This window comes from Elephantulus edwardii, unplaced genomic scaffold (assembly GCF_000299155.1).
Source record: "Elephantulus edwardii isolate Elephantulus edwardi_28Jun2011 unplaced genomic scaffold, EleEdw1.0 scaffold00186, whole genome shotgun sequence".
NCBI classification, from domain to species: Eukaryota; Metazoa; Chordata; class Mammalia; order Macroscelidea; family Macroscelididae; genus Elephantulus; species Elephantulus edwardii.
The window spans coordinates 3,158,536-3,183,687 of record NW_006399936.1 but is presented as its reverse complement, the minus strand read 5'-3'; the positions used below and the strand labels follow the sequence as shown (position 1 = coordinate 3,183,687).

General features: G+C 47.9%; 1 protein-coding gene across 1 annotated transcript in view; it reads right to left on the bottom strand.

Annotated features, from left to right (window-relative positions):
* GSG1L (GSG1-like) overlaps window positions 1-25,152 on the bottom strand; it is a 261,256-nt gene that overhangs the window by 15,143 nt on the left and 220,961 nt on the right. Inside the window, exon 5 of the mRNA XM_006896574.1 lies at window positions 9,752-9,919. Within this exon, the coding sequence (XP_006896636.1) occupies window positions 9,752-9,919 (168 nt within the window). The remainder of the gene's footprint in view (window positions 1-9,751; window positions 9,920-25,152) is intronic.

The window sequence follows — 25,152 nt, the reverse complement described above, 5'->3', positions numbered from 1 at the left end:
GCTCTGCTGAGACCCACTCAGCATCGTGACAAGTCCCCTCTGCAGATGGGCCTGACGTGGAGTGAAGGCAGGTCTCCCATCTGGAGGACAAGACTTTCACCATTCAACGCCTTCAAGGCCACTGTCCACTTCCTCTTAGCAACAGCCCTGGCCTCTCAGATTGTTGATAAGTATTAACTGAGTCACTACTCAGGACTTTATTTTCTTAGAGAGCTTAGGAACACTACTTGGTACATGGTAGGTGCTCAGTAAATAGATTATTATTAGTGAGAGTGTCTTTAAAGGGCAGAAATTGATCATCTCAGCTCTAGAGACATCCAGGTCAGGGCATTGGCCATGAGGATTCCTCCCGAGGGCTCAGAGAGGGACTGGTCCCTTGTCCCCTGCCTCGCTCCTAGCCTGGTGGCTCCTGGCAATCCTCGGCGTTCCCTGGATCACGTCTGCCTCCAGAACGAACAGAAAGAAATGCTTCTGACCCTTCCTGTGTATTTTCTTCCACAAGATGCTGCTAGGATGGGATTAGCATCCACACTGCTCTGGTATGCCCTTAGAGTAACTAGTAACATCACCAAAAACCTTATTCCAAACAAGGTCACATTCACAGGTACTGAAGGTTGTCGTATGCTGCCAAGTCGACCCCAACTCTAAGCGACTCTGTGAACAACAGAGGGAAGCCATGCCCTGCCCTGTGCCATCCGCACACTCTCTGCCATGCTCAAGTTCAATGCTGTGTCACTCTGTCACTTGATCTCATTGAGCTTCTTTCCCTGATCCTCCCCTTTTACCAGAATAATATCTCCTTTCAAGGGTGTCTCCTCCTGACAACACGCCCAAAGTACGTGAAGCAAAGCTTTGCCACCTTGCCTCCAAGGATACCCTGGTTGCACTTTCTCTGAGACAGATGGGTTCTTTTGACAGTCCATGGGTGGACTAAAGGTCAGGCTGGAGCAGCGCCATCCTCAAAGCCAGCCTCCCATGCCTCCCCGATCTCCAGCCACTGCCTGCTGTTAACAGCCTCTGTGCTTCTCAACCTGCCTTCCCGCCAATCCACCGCAGAGGACGATGCTGTAAAATACAATCAAAGTGAGTTCCTGGCCAATGAGGAAAAGCTCGGCTGGGGCAGTATCAACTTGCCGTCAAAGTTTCTAAACGCTCAATTACGGTAGATGTCCATGAGAGTCAGAGGTCAGGGGGCCGCTCTGAATCTAGGGGAACTTCTTCCTCCTCTGGCCTTTGCTGGTCACACCCACCTCCTGACCCCACATCCAGGGGTTTGCTCGCCCTGCAGCCCAGTCCAGTGCCCCCCAAACTTTGAGTTGTCTACAAGTCACTTGTGGAGACTCTTGAATTGTAGATTCTGACCCGGCAGGTCTGGGGTGAGCCTGAGAAGCTGCATTTCTAACAAGCTCCCAGAAGAGGCTGGGGAAGGTCAGCAGACCACCTCTAACGAGCTCTTCTGTGCTGCCGTGTTGGGCTGTGTCTAACTGGAAGTTAATGGTTTGAATCCACCAGCTGCTCCAAGGGAGAAATGTGGGCAACCTCTTCCCGCTGAGGTGTAGAGACTCGGGAACCTGCCAGAAGGCCGCTCTGGGTCAGAACCAGCTCTGTCGAAGTGGGTCTGGTTCATAAGAGTTTGCCTTTGGAAGTGTATGGGCTCTAATTAAGCTTCATCCCAGTCAACCATCCTCCATGTAGCTGGAAGAGGACGTCTGGGGGGCCCTGGGCTCTGATCACCCCCCCACAAGACCTGGGTACAAACGGGCATCATCAGTGGTACCAACTGTCTGGAACCCTGACCCCAAGTCTCCCAGCCTCCTGCTCCCCAGCGCCCCCTTTGCTCCCGGTGGCAGGTATTTAAGAGAAGGCATGTGTGTGGGGGGCAAAGCCAGGTGTCCAGGCGTCCCTTCCACTTTTCTTCAATCGTTTCCCATCCTCCAGGATGTGCCCTCTCTGCCAGCATCAATCTGCAATCTAACCGCATGAGCCGGCACGAGGCCCCACAATCTCCGAGGTGCCATCTCTGATTTCTGGGGCTGTGTGTCTCGGAATAAACAGCGATGTCACAGATCCTAACAGAGAGGGGCTGCTGAGAAGTAATATCCCAACAGTGAAACAGAACAGGGAGCGGGAGTGGTGACTGAGTACAAGAGTGAGGCAGAAACATCCAGCAAACAGTGGGGGGGGGGGTTGGGTGGGAGGGAGGAACAGAGAGCACATGGCTCTCCAGCGGTCAGTGCCCAATGCAGCGGGCAATGTGGGAGGAGGACTGAGCACACAAATGGCCCACCTTCAGTCAGTGAAGATTTCTCATCATGGCAAAAATGTTTCACAAGATGGGAGGAAATTAAAAAATAAATAAACAGATAAGAGGAAATCAATGGGTTTTTTAAAAAGATTCTTCTTTTTCATTTAATAATATAATCATCATCAGAAATATGTGGGAAATAATGGAGAAAAAGACCCAGCTATCCACGGTGGCAGCAGCCTGGCCTGACCTCCGCGTGTAGCACAAATCTTTGTCTTCCACCTCTCACATACAGACTTCTAAAGAGCTGTGTGCCGAGCTCTGATGGCCAAGTGGTAAAAGACTGCGCTGCAATCCTGAATGAATGTGGTTCGAGTCCTCCAGTAGCTCCATGTGAGAAGGATGGGCAATTTCCTCCCGTGAAATGAGCTGCCTCAGAAAACCCCCAGAGGATCAGCTGTGGGTCAGTTCCAACTTGATGGTACCCAACAATAACGAAGAGACATGCTGGGAGCTCTGGTGGGTTAGTGGAAAGGAGTTGTGCTGCCAACCCCAAGGTAGGCAGTTCAAACTCACCTGCTGCTCTGAGGGAGAAAGATAGGTAATTTCCTCCCATGCAATTTGCAGCTTCTGAAAACTTCACTGTAGGGTCAGTTACAAATGGGAGGTGACTTGTTAAAAGAGATGTGTAATATCTGGAGACCCTGTGATCATTTTCAGACTTTCAGTTCTTCCTTAGGAACACACACGATCACTAGCTGTAATGGCACCCCCCACCCGACCGCAGCCCGACCTTCAACAGCTTCTCAGAGGGTCCTCCAGCCCCAAGGACTCTGGGGATGATGTGAGGACCTCTCAGAGGGTCCTCCAGCCCTTAGGAGTCTAGGGGTGAAGTGAGAACCTCTAGATAGTTTGCCTCACAAGCCCCTCTACCACCTGGTCAAGGTCACAGGGTGGAGAAAAGGGGAGCTGAGGGGTGGGGCGAGTCAGTCCAGTCAGAAGGTGCGGAAAGGCCATGCGAGTGAGGCCCTGGCAGCTTCCAGAGGAAGGAGATCACCCTCGTTTAACACACTGCCCAGTGACATGCCCAACGGGCTCCTCCAAAGACACCTTCCTTTCTGCCCTTTGTCACGCTCCCCATCCAGCCCACCTTCCCATAGTGACGAGGTGATGAGAGTGACTCCTTGTCCCCCAGGAGTTTACACAAAGGCAGCATTAAAACAGGGGCAGGTTCTGTGAGGAGGGCTGACAGGGCTGTGGGGCCACTTTAGGAAGGAGACTTGAGTAAGTCTGAAGGATGGACCCTGGCAAGACAGAGGAGGTAAGAGCAGGTCACACAGGGTCATGGGGGTGACTCATCAGGCCTCCGCTCTGAGGTGAGCCAGCAGGGGAGGGGAGGATGCAGTGGGCGTGCATCCTGGCAACAGAGAGGTCAGGCTGCCACGTGCCTTATGAGTGAGCCCCAGAGGTGGCTCTGGCATTTTAGGTATAAAGCTGATGGCATCACATTTGCAACTGAAAGGCTGTGAGGTTTCTGGGAGGCTGCTCACGGTGGTGGTGGGGGGGCACGCTGAAGGAGTTAATTTAGGCTGGGTGACAGCAGTGGAGACAAGGGACACGCAGGCACATGAGGAAACTCCCTGGGTGTGTGAAGAGTTGAGGGGGTGAAGGGGAGACCGAGAAGCCTTTCTGTGTGGACAGCAGTGCTGACGGAGAGGAACCCTGAAATTCACCTGGGCTTGGGGGAGCGTCACCAAGTACGTCAGAGGTGGGTGTGATGATTCGAGAAGCTTGTGAGGGTCACAAGGAGGCAAGAGGACATGAGCTGGGCTGATGGGAGTGGACTCTGAGCATGTGGGGCTCCTGCTGTGTGCGTGGCCTCAAGGCTGTGGACCCTGGAGAGAGTGTGGCCTGAGGAGAGACGGCAGCCTGGCGTGGGGCTCTGGGAGTATGGGCGCCCCACCAAACGGGGAGGAAAGGGGGTCAAGGAGGACAAAGAAGAGGAGGAGGAGGAGAGGACAATGCTGTGCCGAGAAAAGAGAAAGAACAGAGGAGTGTCATGAACCTAGGAAGAGACTGGGGAGGGGTGTGTGTGGGTGCAGGGCTGCTGCGGAGTGAGGGGGGCCTAGGAAGAGAGGGGGCAGTGATGAAGTGGCAATAAGCCCCAGAAAACATTGCCTGACAAGTGACAGGAGAGAGAGGCCAGGGGTGCAGGTCAATTCCAGAGCCCAGTGCAGAGCAGGGTAGGGTGACCTCCATGGCCCCATGTTCTCCCTGGCCCAGGCTCTGAGCTCACCTTAGAGGCCATCGAGGGCCAGCATTTTCCTGGTGTAAACTCATCCCTGGGCGATACAAGCAGTTAATACAGTTGTGCTTGGCTGCTAACAGAAAGGTCAAATCCATGGAGGTGCCTAGGAAGAAAGGTGTGACAACCTCCTTAAGGAAAGTCAGCCGTTGAAAGCCCACGGAACACAGTTTTATTCCGACTCGCACACGCTGCTGCAAGCGGCAGTCCACTTGGAAGCTGCTGGTTTTCAATGTCCCAACAGCACAGCCACCAGCCCCTCACAAACCTGTGGGAGATCAAAGAAAGGAAGCCCAAACCCCTTTCCCACTCACAACTACACTCATGCCCTGCTCTCAGGTCACGACAAATGGCCTCCTGTCTCCCAGATCCACTTAGTCCAACTCCTCAGGGCCATGCGTGCCCTCAATCCCGCCAGTCAGTCTGCTGGAACGCTTCACGTGCTTCCCTAGCCCGGCTCAAGGGCCTTTTTCACTGAACTGTTTTGAACGCCCTCCTCCTCCCCTCACCCCAGGGAGATGGTCACCTCTTGTCCCCACAGCCCAGTCCCAGGGTACAGCTCCGGAGGTGCAGCTGCCCCTCAGCCTCATGGCCAGATCTTCCAGAAATTTTTATTTATTTATTTTTTAACATGAAACTTTTCTTTTTTTTCTTGATTTTAACACCTCTGCTTCAAAATGAAGGTGATTTAAATCCCCCTCAGGATCAAACGAAGCCAGATTCCCTATGGGCCACCAGTATGCAGTATGCGCCTTCCTCAGGCAGGGGGCACCCTGCACCCAGAGAGGACTTGGGGGGGCGGGTGTGGGAATGGGGGTGTCGCTGACTTCATGCCAGAGATGTAACTGCATGATCTCCTGTAATTCTCATCAAATAGAAACGGCTCGAGCCCGTTTTCCAGCCAGGAACACCAAAACTCATTGCTGAGATGCACGTCCACTGTTTCAGCCCTGGTCTAGCCCTTCTCGAGCCCTGCACAAGCCAGATGAGGGGTGCACAGACAAGGCGCTGCCTAGCTCCCTGGGTGACGCAGCAAGGTACTGAGGCCTCCTTGCTGGGCCTTGAGACCACAGAGCCTCACACACCAGGGAGAAAGCAACAGTGTCCTGACCGGATACCACGGAGTAGCCAGGCCAGGCGCTCATGGTAACCCCGGGATCTCCTTCCCTCTGCACGCCCCTCCCTGGCTCAGAATTCCCTCCAGAATCCGATCCAACAGGTCGCATTTTCTTACGCACCAGATCTGAGCATTAATATTCAAGAAGGTCCGATTAGCAAATATTTACTTTTCACTCAGCAGTTCAGACCTGCCCCCCAGGGAGGCTCCATTAAGATGCTGTCCTGAGGGGATGACAGAGACAGACAGGTGATGCTGGGAGGGTTTATTCCAGATGCTTCTTGGGTGAGGCTGCTAGCAATGAAATCTCCCCAAACTCAACATAAATGTGTACTGGCCCCTCTCTCTCTCTCACCCACCCACGCCCTGACCCTCACACATTACATCTGAGAACTCCTAGGGTCCACTCAGATCTGCCCAACCACTCCTCATAGACTCCAGGAGAGGAAAGACCAGGCTGGGAGGGAAGAAGATGGTTCAGATGCTTCCTGTCCCATTGGCCACTGTATCCTATTGTCTTCCATTATGAGGACAAGTGGCCTCAATGAAGTGGGATCCACAACCACCCACAAAAACTTCCCCACAAACAGAAATGCTGACTTCAAGGGGCGCAAGGGAGAGAGCTCTCTCCTCCAACACTCATCATTCTGTCAAGGATTAAACAGGGTCCTCCTCAAAAACAAATGTAGGTAATGATGTAATATGACAACTTATGTAATAATCCCCCCACCCCCACCCCACCCCGCTGCCGTGATCTGAACAAACAGTTGTGAAAGGATCATAGTCCTTAATGTCACCACAGCCCGAAGGAAGGGGACTTTCCCCAGGATTAGCCCCTAACACCTTTTATCTCACTAGAGATAAAAGAGGAGAAAAGTAAACCAAGAGGGATAGACCTTGGTACCACCAAGAAAAGGGAGCTCTGGTGGCCTAGTGGTGAGACACTGCCCTGCAATCCCCAGGGCACCCGGTTCAAGTCTACCAGCTGCTCTGCAGGAGATGGATGGGCAGTCTCCTCCCGTGCGAGTAACTGCCTCTGAAAACCCGCTGAAGTATCAGCTATGGGTCGGTTCTGACTTGAAGGTACACAACAGAGAATTAAGAGGGGACTCTGGGGGTGGAGTCTGTAGGGAGTTGTGCTGCTAACTGCAAAGGTTCGAATCCACTAGTGGCTCCAAGGAGAAGGATGAGCGATCTCCTCCTGTTCTATTTACACCCTTAAACACCCACTGGAGGATCAGCTGTGAGTCAGTTCCGATTTTCGGGCAATGCACCGAGTTGAGAGAACTAAGACATATCCCTTATCCCATCCTGCATTCACACCTCTCTCTCACTTCCTTTTCTCCCCAGAGTCAGGCTTCCTTCACCTGCAACTCAGGTGTGACCTCCATGCAGACCACTGAGTAGTCACTCAGCTACCAGGCGCCCAGCAAGGGAACTGACTGTGTAGTCCAGAGTCAGCTGCCTGGGTTCAAATCCTGGTCCTGCCACTTCCCAACTGTGTGACTGTCTGTAATGTTGCTCCACCTCTCTGGACCTCAATTCCACACCTATAAAATGGGAATGATGGTAAGACTGACTTCAAAGATTGCTGGAGAAATCAACTGAGTAACATTGGAAGCACTGAGAAGTGAGCCTGGCATGGAGTAAGGACAATATAAGCCTTTGGTGTGTGTAGGTGTTAATAGGATTATTAGCCCTATTATCTAAAACTCCACCCTAAGCGAGTCATCCCAAGCTCACACGTCACTCTGGAGTTCAGTGAAGGAATTAGTAACAGGAAGAACAGGCGCTGTGACTCTCTCACACACACTCTCTCTCTCTCTCTCTTACACACACCAGCCTCTGTGTACACAGCACGACAGCCTTCACTTTACGAGCGACCCTGGGAACTCTGAATCTCCTCAGAGAAGTTCAGTGCCTGCCTGGCTCCACATCACACAGCAACAAAGAACTGAAATCCAGACTCAGATCTGGTGTTTCGAAAAATCTGCTCTTTCAGCACCTCCTTTGTCCTCCGAGGAGGCGCGTACGTGGGCAGCGGAGGGGGTGCCAGATTCCCTTTCCCGTGTCCCTGGCTGCAGGGCTGGGACGGGAGCTGGTGCAGAATTACAGCGTGGCTCCTGAGCTCACCTGCAAAGCTGGGAAGAGATCTGCTAAGAGCTAGAAGCTCTTTGCGGGGAAGGTGCATGCATGCACACACGCACGCACACAAAACAGAACAGGCCAGCTAAGCTGAAATGCTCTCCTCGGAGGGAAAGGGAAATAAAATTTGATGAACCTCTGCATAATGTTCAAGTTACAAACGTGCAAAGTGATATTCTACACATATGCTGGGAAACATTCATCTTCTCCCATATCGCCGGGACCGTGCAAATGGGGGCAGCATGGAGATCAGCTTCCTGCTGCTGGGGTCTGGAGAGGTTCCCATCTGCCTCAGCAATGCAAGGTGCGTTTTGGCCACAGATGAACAAGGTGAAGGACCTCCCACAGCCGAAGTGACCACTGGCTGCAGGGTCGATAGAGCAGCTGTAAACTTCAGTTGTTAATATCCCTGCAATAAACATTTACTGAAGACCTGCTGTAGACACTGAGTTGCACCTGTCACTCTCCACACCGGGTCCAAGGCGGACAATGCAGACCTCCTACCTGCGCTGGGCACAGTCTTTCCCCCAGGACTTTGGGAGAGGTGACAGGACCTGAATCTGTCAGATGATAGTGAGAGCTTGAGCCGAAAAGAGTCCACAGGAGGTGCTCAGTAAATGCTCATTGCTAGTAAGAGCTGTGCAGATTGCTTCTCTGGTGCTGCGCAACTTTAAACAAGTGTCTTAACTTCTCTGAGGCTGTCAAATAAGAACAATAATACTAACAGCAGACAGCCCAACAGGCAGAGGTACGCCAGAGGTCCCCAACAGATGTTAGTTGTAACAGTTGATGTGTCTTCCCTCCTATGCCCAGGACGAAGCTGGAGAGCATGGGGAATCCGGGCCCAGACAAGACTATTCTTGGATTCTCTCTACAGGTACAGGACCCAAGAATGGACCAGTAGGGATACAACTGCTGTGGGGCAGAGCTGCTGAGATGAGGGGGCCTGCTGTGTACACACCTTCTATGGAAATGCAATGAGCAGGCAGGCCCAATATACACCCCTCAGCCCAGAAAGACACTAGAATTGCTAAAGGGGTACAGGTTGGAGCCCCATTGAAGAGCAGTCCATGGTGGCCAGCCCATGAGAGCGCCTTTGGATGGACCTAGGATGATGGACTACCATGGGGTCATTGAGATGTAGTCATTGCAGGTACAGTGGACCTACCTACTGGGAGGCAGAGAAAAATGACTTGAAGGTCCAGGGTTAGACTGCTGATATTCTGAGTAACTTTATCAATAGGAGGTGTCTGGGAGTTCTGCTTAAGGATAGTCTGTTTCTGAGAACCTGCCATCTAGCCATCCATCTGACAATCCATCTTTACACCATCCATCTATCCACCCACCCACCCATCTATCTCCCCACATAGTATTCTATGCATTCATCTGTCTACTCTCTCTCATTCAGCCCTCTGCCCACCTACGTATCCATCCACTAATTTATCCACTCTTTACTGTCACCTCCATTCCCAGCTAGACTCTTGCTGAAGACTCGGGTGATGAGCTGTGTTCTTGACCTTGAGGTGTTCTCCTTCCCTAGAAGCCATGCCCAACCCCAAAGCTGAGCGTTCTTTTCATCTGCTGTGACAGAACTCAGGAAGCATACCTTGGTTCAGCCTCATTATGCTCTGTCAGGTCCTAAGAAGCATGGTTTCCAATGACAAACACGGAGTCTCAGTCTCCTTCTGGGTTTCTCAATCCCCAATCACACAAGTCCAAGGCAATTTTACGCTCCACAAAACATTAAAATGCCCCAAATATTCCAATCTTGTAAGGTCTGAACTCTGCTACACCCAGCCCTCACTTTCCTCTCCATGGTTCCCCAGAAATATGTTAGACCACTCACTCTAGTTTGTGGCTGGGGCCTTGTGACCAGTGAGGCCAGGTCATCGGCTTCAGGGTCCCAGTGGTGGTTGGAGGTGACCTCATGGGCACTGGCCTCTCCCGGAAGTACTTGATGGCCTCAGGTTCTATGAAGGTTGACTCCTCCCGGTAGCTCTGCTCAAAGACCTTGCGCTTGTGCCGGAACTCAATGACAGTCTTGGTGTAGGAGTTGAGCGTGGTGACAGAGGCTGCCATGCAGCAGGTAAAGGAGCCCCATGCCAGGCTGCCAAGAGATCAGGAGAGAGATGTCATAATGAGACAAGAGACGTCCAACCTACCAAACTACCCTGCATCCTTGTACAATTGGTCCTCTTACCCACCCATCTCCCACCCCTGGGGAGACTCTGTGAAGGGGCTGTAATGTAGAAGACATAGTTCCTGCCCCACTCAGTGTGGTCCAGGAGGCACAGAAATTACCTGAACATAAGGATGCAAAAAGATAGCAAGTCATTCCGCCCAACGGGGCTGGCAACAGGAAGAGTCACACAGCACACAGTACGTGCCTGTACTGGGACTTGTAAGAAAAGTGAGAGTTTGCCGAGGGAAAGGACATTTAAGGAAAGAGTTCTAGCAAAGGAATGTAGGGAGCATCTCACACTGTAGGAGGCATAGGATGTTAGAGTGAAAAACACCCAAGATTAGTAGGCGTTGATGATTGGAGAAGAAGAGAGGACCACCATCCACCACCATCAAGTCGATTCTGACTCCTTGTGAGCCTATAGGTTCGAGCAGAACGATCCCATATGGTTTCCAAGATTGCAAATCTTTACAGGAACAGATTGCCACACTTTCTCCTGAGGAGTCACCAAACTCATCTGAACACCGAACTTTTGGTTAGCAGCCACCCAACACTTAGCTTGCCACCGGAGTTCCTTAAAGGAGGGGCCAAAGACTACGAAAACAGGTTTTTTATACGTGTTAAGCTACTTTTACTTACTTTAAAAGTAACTTATACTCATGTGACTGACTCGCTCTTCAGAGTCTTCATGGCCACTGAAAAGTAGACATAACACTAAGACTGTTGCAGGAGTAGAAGAGATGATTCATTCAAAATATCTTAGGACAGTGCCTAACATATAGTAGGCAGTCAAGAAAAGTTCACTGTTACTAGTAACATCGTTAGTGTTATTCACATTTTCAATTTCCTCTGTGGCTTGGTTTCTCTGGGAGATGATGGTATAATGGCCTGGTGGCTTGCTACTCCACACTCTATCTATCTTGGGACACTTGGCTATCTTCATCTGATGTGTACACTGAACTTGGTCAATGCTGGAGAATCTGTCATGTCCACATCTAGAAGGAAGGGGAGAGTCTAGCTCTAAGACCTCTCCCACTCGCCAATGGTCTAATATTTAACCACAAACCACCCCCACCAGCCCCACCCCCGACCACCCTCATCCCAGCCATGGACAATCAAGAGCTAAACATCTGATGAATACTGCTCCAATTAGACACTCCCTTCTGAACAAGGCAGAAAGTTCTCCTTCAGTCTGTGATGTCTGTTTGAATCAGCCTGGTGGGAAACTGGAACTTGGTGAAAGGGGAATGAAGAAACAAGTTTTTCCTGAGATTCCAAGAGTTGTTGTTGTTGTTATGTGCCATCGAGTCGCTTGCGACTCATAGCGACCCTATGTACAAGAGCTCTAAATGCTGTTCTATCCTGTGCCCACCTAGCCATCTCAAACACACTTATTCCCACCGCTCCAGTCACAGAATCAATCCATCTCACCAAAGGTCTTCCTCTTCTTCGCTTCCCCTCCACTCTGCCAAACATGATGTCCCTTTCCAAGGACCAGTCCCTCCTTGCAACATGCCCAAAATATGTCAGATGAAGCTTCAGAATCCTTGACTCCAGGGAACACTCTGGCAGAACAGAGCAAGGAGATTCCAGGAGTATACAACTATTTTACCAGCATTCATTCTTTCTTCTGGTAGCAGTATTGCAATTCTAACATAAACACTCCTTCCTTCCTCTCAGACCATGTGATTTGATGGATCTTGTTCCACCCCTAACTTTTAGGATGAGCACATATCCTAGGATTGGACAATGAGTGTTCCTTCATTCTGGAGCTGGGAACTGGTTCAAGGATGGGCATGTGACCCAAACCAGAATAATAAGATTCAATCCTTGGACTCTCCTCAAAGCTCATACATATCCTGTATTGTTAAGCTAATGAGATCTGAGTCAGAAGCTGCTGGGACAATCTTGCTGTCACCTGACCTGATAACAAAGTTGACTCAAAACAATGTAGAGTCATGAAAAGGAGGTGGATTCCAGCGCGAAAGCCTTTGTCACTGGACATTTCAGTTATGGAAGCCTAGAATTTCTTTTTGTATTCTTCTCCCCTCTTAAGTCAACTTGAATTTAGTTTATATATCCTGCAACAATTATCTTTATAAATTGATTTCCCTTCCTGATAATTTCCCTTCTTTTTCATGTTAGTGTGGAAGTTAATCTTTATTGCTATAGGTCTTAACTATAATCAGGTCTAATTCCCAGCCTAGGAGATAAAGGAGAAATTTTCCAAGCACTCAAATGCAAGATTCAGGCAAGGAAAAACCCTCAAATCACACTGGGAGGGAGTTGGTGAAATCTAATGCCTCAGTAAGGAGGGATAAGTTCCCTCTTGAGGAAAGTGTTGGGACAGGTGAGAGGGTGACAGACCTAGAAATGATGCCATAGGCATCCTACCTCCCATCTGTTTAGGCACTGAACCTTCTGTTCAAATGGAATATTACCTCGAGCTTGCTCCTTCTGCCTCCCCACCCTCCAGTGGCATGACTTCTTGTCTACTACACAACACCACTCCTTTTCCCAGCCCCTTGGACTTATTTTTTTTTTCTTAGCTGTCCCAGCTCTTTGTCTGATGGCTTCCTTCTCATTGTGTCACATCACTCCACCCCCTGGCCATCCTCACCTTCCCTGTGTATCTATGAAATCTTCTCCCTAACTCTTTCTCAATCTCATCACAACATCACTCTCTTGCATCTTATTGATTGTTGTTTGTTCTGAAATAGCCTGTTTTCTTTTCAGATCACTGTAGAGTCAAATGCAATTCAAGAAATACTACAGAAAGATCCTGTGTGCCCCTTTCTCAGTTTCCTCCAATGGTAAAACCTTGTGAAATTATATACAGCATCACAGAATCAATAGTCAAGATACAGAAAAATGACATCACCACAGGATCCCTGTGTTTCCATTTTTCAGCCACACTTCCTCTCTTGGCCTCAACCCCAGGCAACTCCTAATGATCCCTCAATGTTAAATGCTGTCATTTCAAACATGTGATAGAGACATATATTATATATGTCTGTGATTGGCTTTTTTCCATTTAGCATAATTCTTTGGACATTCACTCACGTTGCTTCATGTATTAAGTTTGTTCCTTTTTATTTCTGACTAATACTCCACAGGGGACTCTAGTGGCAAATCCACAAGGAGAGTCTACAAATTCAAAGGTGATGCCTTCTCTGCTGGTTCAAATGTACTAGACACTCAGACCGAGAAAGCCAAGCAATCTTCTCTTGTACAATTTACAGCCTCTGAAAACCCACTAGAAGGTCAGCTGTGAGTAAATTCTGACTTGAAGGCAATGAGTTTGTCGAACATTTCATAGGGAGTTCAGGTGGCCTAGTGGGTACATAGTTGTGTTGCCAACCCAAAGGCAGGCAGTTCAAGTCTACCTACTGCTCCACTAGAAAAAGATGGGCAGTCTCCTCCTATGCTATTTACCACCTCTGAAAATCAGCTGGAGAGTCAGTTATGAGTTGGTTCCATCTTTATGGCAATGACTTCAGTTGAGTATTCCATGGGATAACACCATTTGTTGAACCCACTGACTGATGAGTTATTTCTAATCTTGGATAGTTATGCATAAAGCATCTATGAATATTCATGTGCAGGGTTTTGTGTACACGTGGTTTTCATCTCTCTGGGTTAGATACGTAGGAGTACCACTAATGGGTCAAGTGGAAGCTACTTGTTTAGTTCTTAAAGAAACTGCCACTTTTCCAGAGGGACAATCATTCATTGCCGGGTGTAAGTGTCTCCACATCTTGACCAGCTTCTTGTGCTGTTGCTCTTTGTTTTCTTTCTTTATTTTTAGATATTCTGATAGGTAAGCATTGCCATCGTATTGTAGAATTCATTTGCATTTCCCTGGTGACTGAAAATGGTGAGCATCTTTTCATTTGCTTATTTGCCATCTGTGCATTCTTTTTGATGACATATCTGTTTGTAGGTTTTGCCTATTTTGTAATTGGATTGTTCCCACATTTTTTCAGTTGTTTTTTTGAGGGTGGAGGAGGGAGTTGTGTTGATCATCTGAATGTTCATTCCACTGCTCTGGTGATTTGAATCCACCAAGAGCTTCAAGAGAGAAAGAAGGCAACCTCCCCCATGCATTTACAGCTTCTGAAAACCCACAGGAGGGACAGCTCTGAGTCAGTTCTGACTCGACGGTAATGAGTCTTTGGTGTTTTTTTAAAAAAAATATAGTTTACAAAAGTTTCCCCCTACTCTGTCTTTGCATCCTCTTAATGTTGTTGTTGTTGTTGTTAAGTGCTGTCGAGTTATAGACGATTCATAGTGACCTTGTGAATGAAATATCTGAACACTTGTATAATTTTCACTGTTTCTCCACATTCATAGATCCCCTTAATAGGATCTATAAAAAGCTTTTTAAAATATTTATCGAGTTCAACTTATCAGTTTTTCCTTTTATGCTTTTGGTGTCAAGCCCTAGATAAGAAAGATTTTTTTTCTCTTATGCTTTTCCCTAAAACTGCTATTGTTTCATATTTACTACTTAAGCTTATTATCCACTTTTTGTTAATTTTTAATAAGGTGTGAGGTTTAAATAGAGGTTAATTTAAAAAAAAAAAACACCACAAAACGTTTTCTTGTGATTGGAATGAGAGTTTACAGAGCAAATTTGGTATTCCATTTTTGTTTGTTTGTCAATGGGTGTATAATTGTTCCAGTACCACTTGTTGGAAAAATTATCCCTCATCCACTAAATTGTTTTTGCGTTTTTGCCAAAACCATCTGGCACATCTGTTTCTAGGTTCTAAATTCTGTGTCACTGACATATATGTATATCCCTCCACTATCATGACACAGTCAGTCTTCATTACTTTAACTACATAAGTCTTGAAATAGAATAATCGTCTTCCTCTTATTTTATCCATTTCCAGAATTACTTGTTCCTTCCATAAAAAATTTTAGAATAATGTTACCAAGTATCCATAAGACGTCTTTTGACATTTTGTGGTGCTATCAACTTCATGTTAGCTGGAGAAAAGACTGAAGTTGTCAAATATTTCATATTACTTAGACTCACAATCAATACCCATGGTAATTGCTGCCAAGAAATCAAAAGCCATGTGGTATTGGGAAAATCTGCTGTCAAAGACCTTTCCAAAGTTCAAAAAGAGCAAAGATGTCAGTTTAGAGACTGAGATGTATCTGATCTAAGCCATGGTATTTTCAATTATTCCCTATGCATCTGAAAGTCAGACAAGGAATAAGGATGACAGAAGAACCAATGCCTTTGAACTCTGGTACTGGAGAAGAGTACTGACTATTCCATAGACTGCCAAAGAACAGACAAGTCTGTCTTGGAGAAAACACAGCCAGGGTGTTCCTTAGAGGCAAGCATGGTAAAGCTTCATCTTATACATTGGCCACGTTGTCAGGAGAGGGTCAGTCCTTGGAGAGAGACAATATCTTATGAAAGGTGAACAGAAAGGTCAGAGAAAGAGAAGACTCCCAACAAGATGGACTGTCACAGGGACTATTACAATGGGCTGCAGCATTTCGGAGATGGTAAGGATGGCACAGGACAGCGCAAGGCTCAGATAGGTTATTCAAAGGATTCCTATGAGTGTAGTTGACTTGACAGCACTTAACAACAACAACATAGGTTTCTCTTACGTGGTCTTTCTGGCCTTGGGTTTCCAATTCTTCCAGAATGGTAGGTCGGGATCAGTCTGGGAACTGACTAGCTGGTTGGCTAAGTTGCCTGAGTGATATATAAGAAATGCTTGGTTTGCTCTCCACAAAAGTGGATTGTATGCATTGAAATTACCATATGAGCAGCCAGTGTCATGGAGGTAGTTTGGAAACTATCTGATCCACAAAAGCCTGGAGAAGAGGGTACCCTTTAGACCTGAAATCCCAAGAGTCCAGTTAAAGGACTGTGTCTACTCTGGCAACTTGTAGATGGGGGGAACCAGCAGCAGAAGGAGTAAGGAGAGACCACAAAGGGACTCAGCCACAGAAGACAAAAGCCCACAGGGAAGATGGTGGTGCAGGGCAGTCAGATGCGTATGGGCAGGAGGTCACCAGGGGTCACTCTTTAGGGGGAGCAGCCGCAGGCCAAGCCTGTGCAGGTGGACATCTGCACAGAGCAAGTGGTAATGTGGAGGCTGAGCTGACCCACTTAGCTGGCCACAGCCACCCCAGCTGTGCTGGGAGCTGTAACCCTAATACTGAGAGGGACCCAATACTGAGGGCTGACAGGAGGCCTGCCCTCAGGGAGCTGAGAGGTCGTTCACTATGGCTCAGCGTATTTGCTTTGAGGGCTGCAAAAATGCCAACCTAGATTTGGCACTGGTCTAGATTTGTGTCTCAATTCTGTTGACTGAGAGAAGGCACAGGAGGCCCGATGCAGTCATGCTGCACCAGATTTGAGCAGAAGACACACCTTTGTGGGGTGGGGGTGGAGAAAGTCACTTGCTGACATGAAATGTGTAACCTGGGCAGAATGAGTGGGTCTCCTTTTGGATCCAAGGTGGTTTCTCGTTTGCAAGTGGGGTACTTGCAGAGGCTGGAGACACTGGTTCCCCTCGCATCTGTTATCAGCTGGTTGGTTTCTATAAGCAGCTGTTGTTAGGTGCTACCAGTCCCTTTTAGCTCATATTGACCCCTGTGCCGAACAGCAGAACCTAATACGGCCCAGTCCTGTGACTTCCCCGCAATCTAATGATGTGAGCCCATCACTGCAGCGAGCCCTGTCAACACATCTCGTTGAGGGTCTTCCTCTGTTTCGCTGACCCTTTACTTTGCCAAGCACCACAGCCTCCTCCAGGGGCTGACACCCCCTGATATCATGTCTAAAGTATCTGAGATGAAGGAATATTCTGCCTGTGGTTCTTCCATGATAGATCTGTGCATCCTTCCAGCGGTTCACGGTATTATTCACTCATCTTTCCCAACACTGTCATTCAAAAGCATGAGCTGCTCTTTGGTCTTTTGTTATTCCTTGTCCAGTTTTCATATGCTTGAGGCACCCAACAATACAATGGCTCAGGACAGGTTCAACTGTCTTCAAAGTGGCATCTTTGCTCGAGAACGCTGTGATGAGGTCTCTTGGGCAGATCTGCAGGCTGCAATGTCTTCTGGTATCTTGATATTATTTGATAATATGTGCATTTTGTTGGATTTCCATTCTTAGAATAGGGAACATGAGAAGCATGATTCATAGGGTATTGCACTGTCAACCCAAAGGTCTCACCTCTCCAGAGGTTTGATTCAACAGTATCTCCAAGGGAGAGGGATGGCGGATCTCCTCCTCTGTGACTTACAGCCTCAGAAACGCAGTGGAGGGTGAGCTATGATTAAGGTCTAATGCAATGGCAATGAGTGAATTCTTTGGAACAGGCACAAACATTCATCTTTTCCAGTCTGCTGGCCAGGTTAACTGTCTTCTCAATTTCTTAGCATAGATGAGTGAGCACTTTCAGTGTTGAGGCTCTTTGTTAAAATAACACACACGTGATAGCCCATCAATTCCTGGAGCACTCATCCCTAGACTGGTTCCTGATCTACTCAGTCTTTCACTATCAAGTGTTTTGTTAACTACAGATGCCCTCTGTCAAGTGGAAGAAAGTTCCCTCTACTCCTACTTTGCTGAGAGTTGCTTTTAAATCATGGATGAATGTTGCATTTTAATAATTGTTTTATTTGCACCATGATAGGATCATGGGATTTTCTTCTTCAGTATCCCTGTAAAAATCCCAAAGAAAATCCTAGCCAATAGAATCCAGTATCATATTTTAAGGATTTACACCAGGTATGCTAGGATGGTTCAGCATAAGAAAAAGAAGCAATGTAATTCACCACATAGACAAGGCAAAGAGGATCATATCCATCAATGTAGAAAAGACATTTGGCAGAATTCAACACTCCTTCTTGATAAAAATGCTCAAAAAAATAAATATAGAAGAGAAATTCCCTAACATAATTAGCTCCATCTAACATACTTTGGGCATGTCGCAAGAAGTGATTAGTCTTTGGAGAGGGACATCATGCTTGGAAGGGTAGAAGGAAAGTTCAGGACACAAAGACCCTGGACTAGATGGATTGACTCAATGACTCGGGTAACAAGGGGAGGTGTGTCAGAGACAATAAGCTTGGCTGAAGATAGAGCAGGGTTCAGAGTTTCTGTACATGGGGTCGCTATTAGTCGCAAGTGTCTTGACGGGACATAACAAGAACAACATACCAAAACGAGGCATGATGGCTTAGTGGTAAGGAGTGTGCTGCCAACCCAAAGGCAAGCACTTCGAATCCACAAACTGCTCCATGAGAGAAAGATGGGTAGTCTATCCCCATGAGATTTACAGACTCTGACAACTCTGCTGTAGCATCAGTCAGGAGCTGGTTCTGACTAGACAGTACATAACAACATAGAAAATCAATAGACATGCATTTAGAACCACATCGGACTATGTTCTTTTTTTTTTAACCTCAAACTTCAAACATAAGTTAGAAAAGTAAAAAAGAGAGACTTATTCTTTTCATTTTTCTTCTTTCCTGATGTCTGATGGTTACTATTTTTGTTATTCCCTTTCACTTCAAGAAATTTCTTCCACCATTTATTTAGGGGAGGTCTGCTAATTATCTTCATTTTCCTTCACCTGAGAATATCTTACTTTCCTCTTCAGTCTGAAGGACATTTTTACTGGATATAGAAACGACTTAACGGTTCTTTCCTTTTCACCTTTGTTGTTGTTGTTATGTGCTGTCGAGTTGCTTGTGACTCATAGAGACCCTATGTACAACAGCCCTAAACTCTGCTCTGTCCTGTGCCAATCGCACTGTCTCTGACACTCCCATCCCGATTATCCCAGTCACTGAATCAATCCACCTCATAGAGGGCCTTCCCCTCCTGCGCTGTCCCTCCACCCTCCCAAGCATGATGTCCTTCTCCAAGGACCAGTCTCTCCTCACAACATGTCCAAAGTATGTCAGACGGAGCCTCAGAATCCTTGCCTCCAAGGAGCCACCCAGTTTAACCCTTTCCAGGACGAATCTGTTTGTTTTCCTAGCAGTCCATAGTATTCTCAATACTCTTTTCCAGCACCATAGCTCAAAGGCATCAATTTTCCTTCTATCCTCCTTGGTCATTGTCCAACTCTCTGATGCATAACAAGTGATTGTGAAGACCATGGCCTCTATCAAATGCACCTTAGTCTCCAGAGAGACACCACTACTCTTCAGTACTTTGGAGAGGTTCCTAACAGCAGACTTTCCCATGGCAATGCGCCTTTTAATTTCCTGGCTACTGGTGCCAAGAGTGTTGACTGTGGAGCCAAGCAAACTAAAGCTGAGTACAATCTCATCCTCTTCACCATCCATCCTGATGCTGCCAATTGGTCCAGTGGTGAGAATCTTTGTCTTCTTGACATTGAGCCTCAATCCATATTGGAGGCTGCAGCTCTTGACCCTCTGCAGCAGGTGCTTCAGGTCCTCTTCAGTTTCAGCAAGCAGGGTTGTGTCATCTGCATAACGCAAACTGTTGATAAATCGTCCACCAATCTTGACCCCACATTTCTCTTCATAGAGGCCAGCCTCCAGGATAATCTGTTCTGCATACAGGTTGAAAAGGTATGGAGATAGGATGCATCCCATGCAGTGTTCCCTTGCTCTGTTCTGATGACTGCCTCCTGGTCCAAGTATAGGTTTCGCATTAGCACGATCAAGTGTTCTGGGATTCCCATTCTTCTCAGAGTCAGCCATAGTTTGTTATGATACACACAGTCAAATGCCTTTGCACAGTCAACGAAACACAGACATTCCTCTGGTATTCTCTGCTTTCAGCTAAGATCCATCTAACATCAGCTACAATATCCCTAGTACCATGAACCCTTCTAAACCCAGCCTGGACTTCTGGTAGTTCTCTGTTGATGTGCTGTTCCAGTCATTTTTGGATAATCTTCAGTAAAATATTGCTTGCATGTGAAATCAGTGAGATTGTTCTATAGTTTCCACACTCTGTTGGGTCACCTTTCTTTGGGATAGGGGGAAAAAATACCGTGCCACTTCCTTCTAGCTTCCATAGTTTTTCATGAGAAATCTACTAGTTTTATTTTATTTTGTTTTCCTCTCTATAGTAGTGAGTGTTCCTCCGGCATTGCTTTCAAGCTTTTTCATTGCATTTAGTTTTCATAAGTTTAAAATATATTCTTCTGTGGATATTTTTTAACCTCATCCTGTGTGAAGCTCATTCATATTTTTGGATCTGCATGATCAGGACTTCTGTAAAATTTATGAAGTTTTCAGCCATTATTTCTTTGAATATTTTTCCAATCCTACCTCTTGTCTCCTCTCCTTCAAAGATTCAAATGACACGAAAGTTGGATCTTCTGTTTCAGTTCCAAAAGCCCCTGAGGCTCTACTTAACATTTTTTTTGGGTTTTTTTTAGAAAGTCTCTTTATTGTTAAGACTATCTCCAGGTTCAGAAAATCTTTGCTCTGTCATTTCCATTCAGAGGTTTGTTTATTTTAGTTATTGTATTTTTTTATATTTTTAAATTTTCTACTATTTACAAAATTCAAATACAAATTCAAACAAATTCTATGTTATTGCATTTTTAAGTTGCACAACCTCCGCTTGGCTCTTATTTATGACTTCTCTTTCTTTTTGGAACCTTCTACTCCTTTTCTCGGAGTTTATATTTTATCATTTGTTACAATGGTATCTGCAAAAGGTTGCTGAAACATTTTTATAATCCATTTCAAATCTCTGTCGGATACCTTTAGCTTCTCTGCCAGCCACATACCAGTACTTATTGATTATCTTTTTTTCATCCAATTTGGGATCTTTCTAGTTCTTGCTATACAGAAAGTGGTTTTCTATGATAACTTTGACATTTTGGTTTCTTTCAGTTCCGTCTTAATGAGATTCTGGATGTTATTTAAGCCTCTGTTGTAGCTGGCTTCCTCTGACACCACTGGAAGCATCGCCCATTACAGCCTAGTAGTAGCTCAGGTCTGGGTTTTCCACTCCACCATTGTTGACACTGAGCAACGAAGGCTCCTCATTACTGCTGGAGGGAGGCTGGCTGCCCAGGCAACCTCTGTCGATGATGGCCAGACAGGAAGGGCCAGGAATGCCCCGTTACTGCTTCCTAAGTGGTCTCTGCCTACACCAGGGGGGCAGGAGGGTTGTGTGGGGTGTCACCACGACTGAGTCTCTCTGCTGGTTCTCTTCTGACAATCACAACAGGATGGGGGAGAAGAGACACCTCATTATTGTGGCTGGTGGTGAACGTTGACATCCCTCCTGTGGTCTCCACTGACACGCAGGGACATTACTGCTGAGGGGGAATCAAGGTCCCAGCCTCCTCCTCAGCATTCTCTGACACCACCCCGTCATGAGATCGGGGGAGAACCAGGGCATCCCATTACAGCTTACTGAGCGTGAAGCTCTAAGCCGTCCACTGACCTGATGGCATTAGGGAAGGTAAAAAACGATGTTCCTTCTGTGATGTGTAACTGGAGCAGAATGATTTTACTAAATCTTTATCTGTCTTGGGTGACCATCCCTTTCTCAGGTTTTTGTCTCGGGAAAGAGGACTTTAGCTGGAGTTATCTCTTGCCTGCACCCACTGGTGTGGGTGTGTGTGTGTGTGTGTGTGTGTGTGTGTGCGCGCGCGCGTGTGATATACCCCACCCCCAAATGCCAGCTTCATCAGAAAAAGACCTTGATTTTGTTCTCTGCTCTGTCCTCAACACCTATCACTGAATGTGGCATGTAGAAGGTGTTCAATAAACACTGTGGAAGGTATGAGTGAGTGAACAAATATCCAGACACCATTTGAAAAATTTTTCAAAACCATATAAAAACACAGCCTGGTTTTAGTGAGGGTTTCAGAGCTTCATCTGTGAACCTTCATGTCCCCTATCCCCCCACTTCCAGATCCCCGTGGCCCCTGCTGGGCACGATTTGTTAACCTGGAATAGAACACCTGTTCACGTTTGCAGCCCACATCTCTGAGCTGATGCAGTACGGACGTGGGTGGTTAACCTGGTTTTCTAAGCCAAGAGCAGAGTGGACACTGTGGTGGGGGGAAGGGGTGCAGGGGAAGAGGTGGCTGTCAACTCCCTTTCTGTCTTTGGGGAGCCCCAGGAGTGGGGCAGGGGGCACTGGAGAACCAGATTCACATGGACGCCACACTGAAATCTACTGTAGACTCTCTATAGCTCATGACTGAGAGAGACAGCCCTTGTTCTCCTTCTGAGGCCTCTACTATGAGGGGCAGACTCCATGGCCGGGCAGCTAAAGTACGTAAGCTGAGCTCCAGTCACTTCTGGTACCTGAGAGCTGATGGGACCAGCTGATGGGTCTGTTTCTGGCCAGCAGAGCCCTTGGGCCACCCGCGTTGCTCTTCCTTTCCCAGAAAAGGAGGCCACTGTCACCTGCTGAGGGGAAGTGCTTCCTGCTGACCACAGCCTATCAGCGGGAGGCTGCCCTAGTAAGCACATCTCTCTCAGGAGCCCTTTAGGGCCAAGGCTCTTCTAGGTCACAATCAGGGTATCAGATTGGGGGAACAAGTCCTGCAGAGTGAGGCAGATGCAGCCTATCTCCCTAGAAAGGAGGCCAGCCTGCTGCTTCCACAGGGGCATGGAGATGGGCAGGGAGGAAGAGGAGGAGGAGGAGGAGAAAAGTGGAAGGTGGGAGTAAGACTAGTGCATTTCATAAAGACAGAGCACCCCCAGGTCAGGGGAAGAACCTTCCAGAGACATGGCCCAGCTTGCTACTTTTGCTCTGTGGGCTGAACCAATCCTCTTAACCTCTCAAGGCTTCCCAGCATTTATCACTTACAGCTCCACGAAGCCCACTCCCTCAGTCAGCGGGGGAGCACTCAGGACGTAGCTCTGTCTGCGTGTGCTGGGGTCAAAGGCCCTTTCCTAGCCTTCTTTGCCATGAAAAGGAAAACAGAAATGAGCAGTGTTTATCCATCACTAGCATCCCCCCTCTGCCCCCATCACCAGGGGAGCTGGCGTGGTGACATCAGATAAGAGTCAAGGAGTCAACTCCTGGCCGAGTGGACGTGAGGTGTGTGCCAGGAGTGGGGGATTCAAGGGAGGAGACAGAAAACACCCGCCCACAGGAGCAGCCACCACGCAGCCTGAGCTGCCAGCTGCCATGTGGCAACGTGGCCTGGCATCATCAGGGCTCTTAATATGCAAGTGAAACTGTAAGTCAGGATTTTTGTGTAAAATTTTTACCTGTTTAGATATTGTCAATGAGTTAAAATTTTGCAAAGCACTATGACAGGCCAAACAAATCACAGGTGGTTGGACTCACCCCTAGTCTGCACACAACCTGCAGCTGCGGAGGCTGAGTCACCCGACCTGACCCATTCTGAGCCTGTTCCTAGTCCTTGTGAGGGAGATGGTAGCTCCTCCTTTGAACAGCAGAGGATGTCAGGGGCCGAAGCCGGTTGCTTATCGCTTATAAATGCCTCGGATGGCGCCTGGCCATAGAGGGTCAGCTTCTCCTGGTTTAACTCCAACCCCAGCTCCTCCCCTGGAGCCAAGCAGGTAGCTGCACAGGGCCTTGAGGTCAGAGGTGGACCCCGGGGGAGCAGAGACATAGAGCTAAAAGGAGGCCTGCAACTCCCAGGCTCCAGGACAGAATGAAGCACTAAGGCTTTGTAGAACCACTTCCTAGGGGTTCCAAGGCTGTGGCATAACCCAAAGGGAGTTGTGCTGCTAACCCAAAGGTGGCACCTCTCTGGCAGTTCGAATCCCCCAGAGCAACCTCCTCCTGTGTGACATACAGCCTCAGAGAAACCACTGGGCGGGCAGCTATAATTTGGTTCCCATTCAATGGCAATGGGTTTGAGTTCTGAGTCTCAATCTGTGTGGGTTCAGACCACTAAGCTTTCTTTTCTCCCATAAAGCCAATAGTGGCTTCAGTCAACGGGACTCCTCCAGGTCTCCCCTCTGAAGGGTTATAGGAGGGTGGGCATGGAGGGAGTGGCCAGGGCTGGGGCCTGCAGAGTCACCAGAGTGAAGGGAGAAAGTGGAACACAGAGCCAGCAGTCAGGGACAGAGGGAATAGGAGCTACTTTTCCTGACAACAAGTGCCGTCCTCAGGGGTTTGGGACATGTGTCTCTGACAACTGAGAGTGGCATCGCCAAAGGCCCAATGCCACCTTCACTCATAATCACTGCCATTACTGAGCGCTCCCTGGATGTCGACCCCTGAAGAGCTGCGTCTTGCACGATCCCTAACTCCAGTGTACATGCATCTCTATTTGAGAAGCACTTCAGTGACGAGAGGATGATTAAGTGGCTAACCTTGAACCACTAACACCCACTGGGCATGTCCTGTGAGCTGGATCCTGCAAACATTCCGTTTACTCTCACAGTGGCTACTGTCCGAAGATAGTCCTAGTCCTATATGAGTCACACCCCTTGGAGTCCCAATTTTGTAACTCCCTCCCCCTTGAGTTCAGGCCTGTCACTCACTTTTGATGAAAGAAACACAGCAGAAGTAGAATTGTGGGCCTTCGGAGTCAAGATCACAGAAACCCCACAGCTTCTGATGGGGGCCTCTCAGAGCACTGGTGCTGTGGGCACTGGCCCTGGGGACCCAGCCTCTGAGCTGTGAAAAGGCCAAACTTCCCAGAGAGGCCACAAGCAGGTGCCCAGTCAACTGGCCCAGCTGGTTCTGCAGCTGATGACCAGCACCAAGGGCATGGGAGGGGCCACCTTGGGGGCGCAGAGCAAATCCCACAGGAGACCTCAAGCAAAAGGATGCTTGGCTGGGCCCAGTCAACTCACTGAATGGTAAGAAGTAATTCATTTTCATTTGAAGCCACAAAAGAAAACAGGAGCTCTGGTGGCTTAGTGGTAAGGAACTGCACAGCCTACATACACAAAGGTAGGAAGATAGAAAGTGATGCTACTAAGCCAAGGGTGGATGATTTTAATCTGCATCCCTCAGGCCTGGTCAAACATTCTTTTAAGTGGTACAGCACTGGTCTGTGCATTGCTGTACAGAGGTAACTCGTGGTTGCTGTGATGCTGAACACTATGACATTGATGTGTCAAATCTGAGAATGGTTACCCACGGTGGACAGTGTTTGGTGGACCTCCCCGATTAAAACAAGCTTGGAAGCAGGAGTGGCATCCACTTCCGAAATAGCTTACCTCTG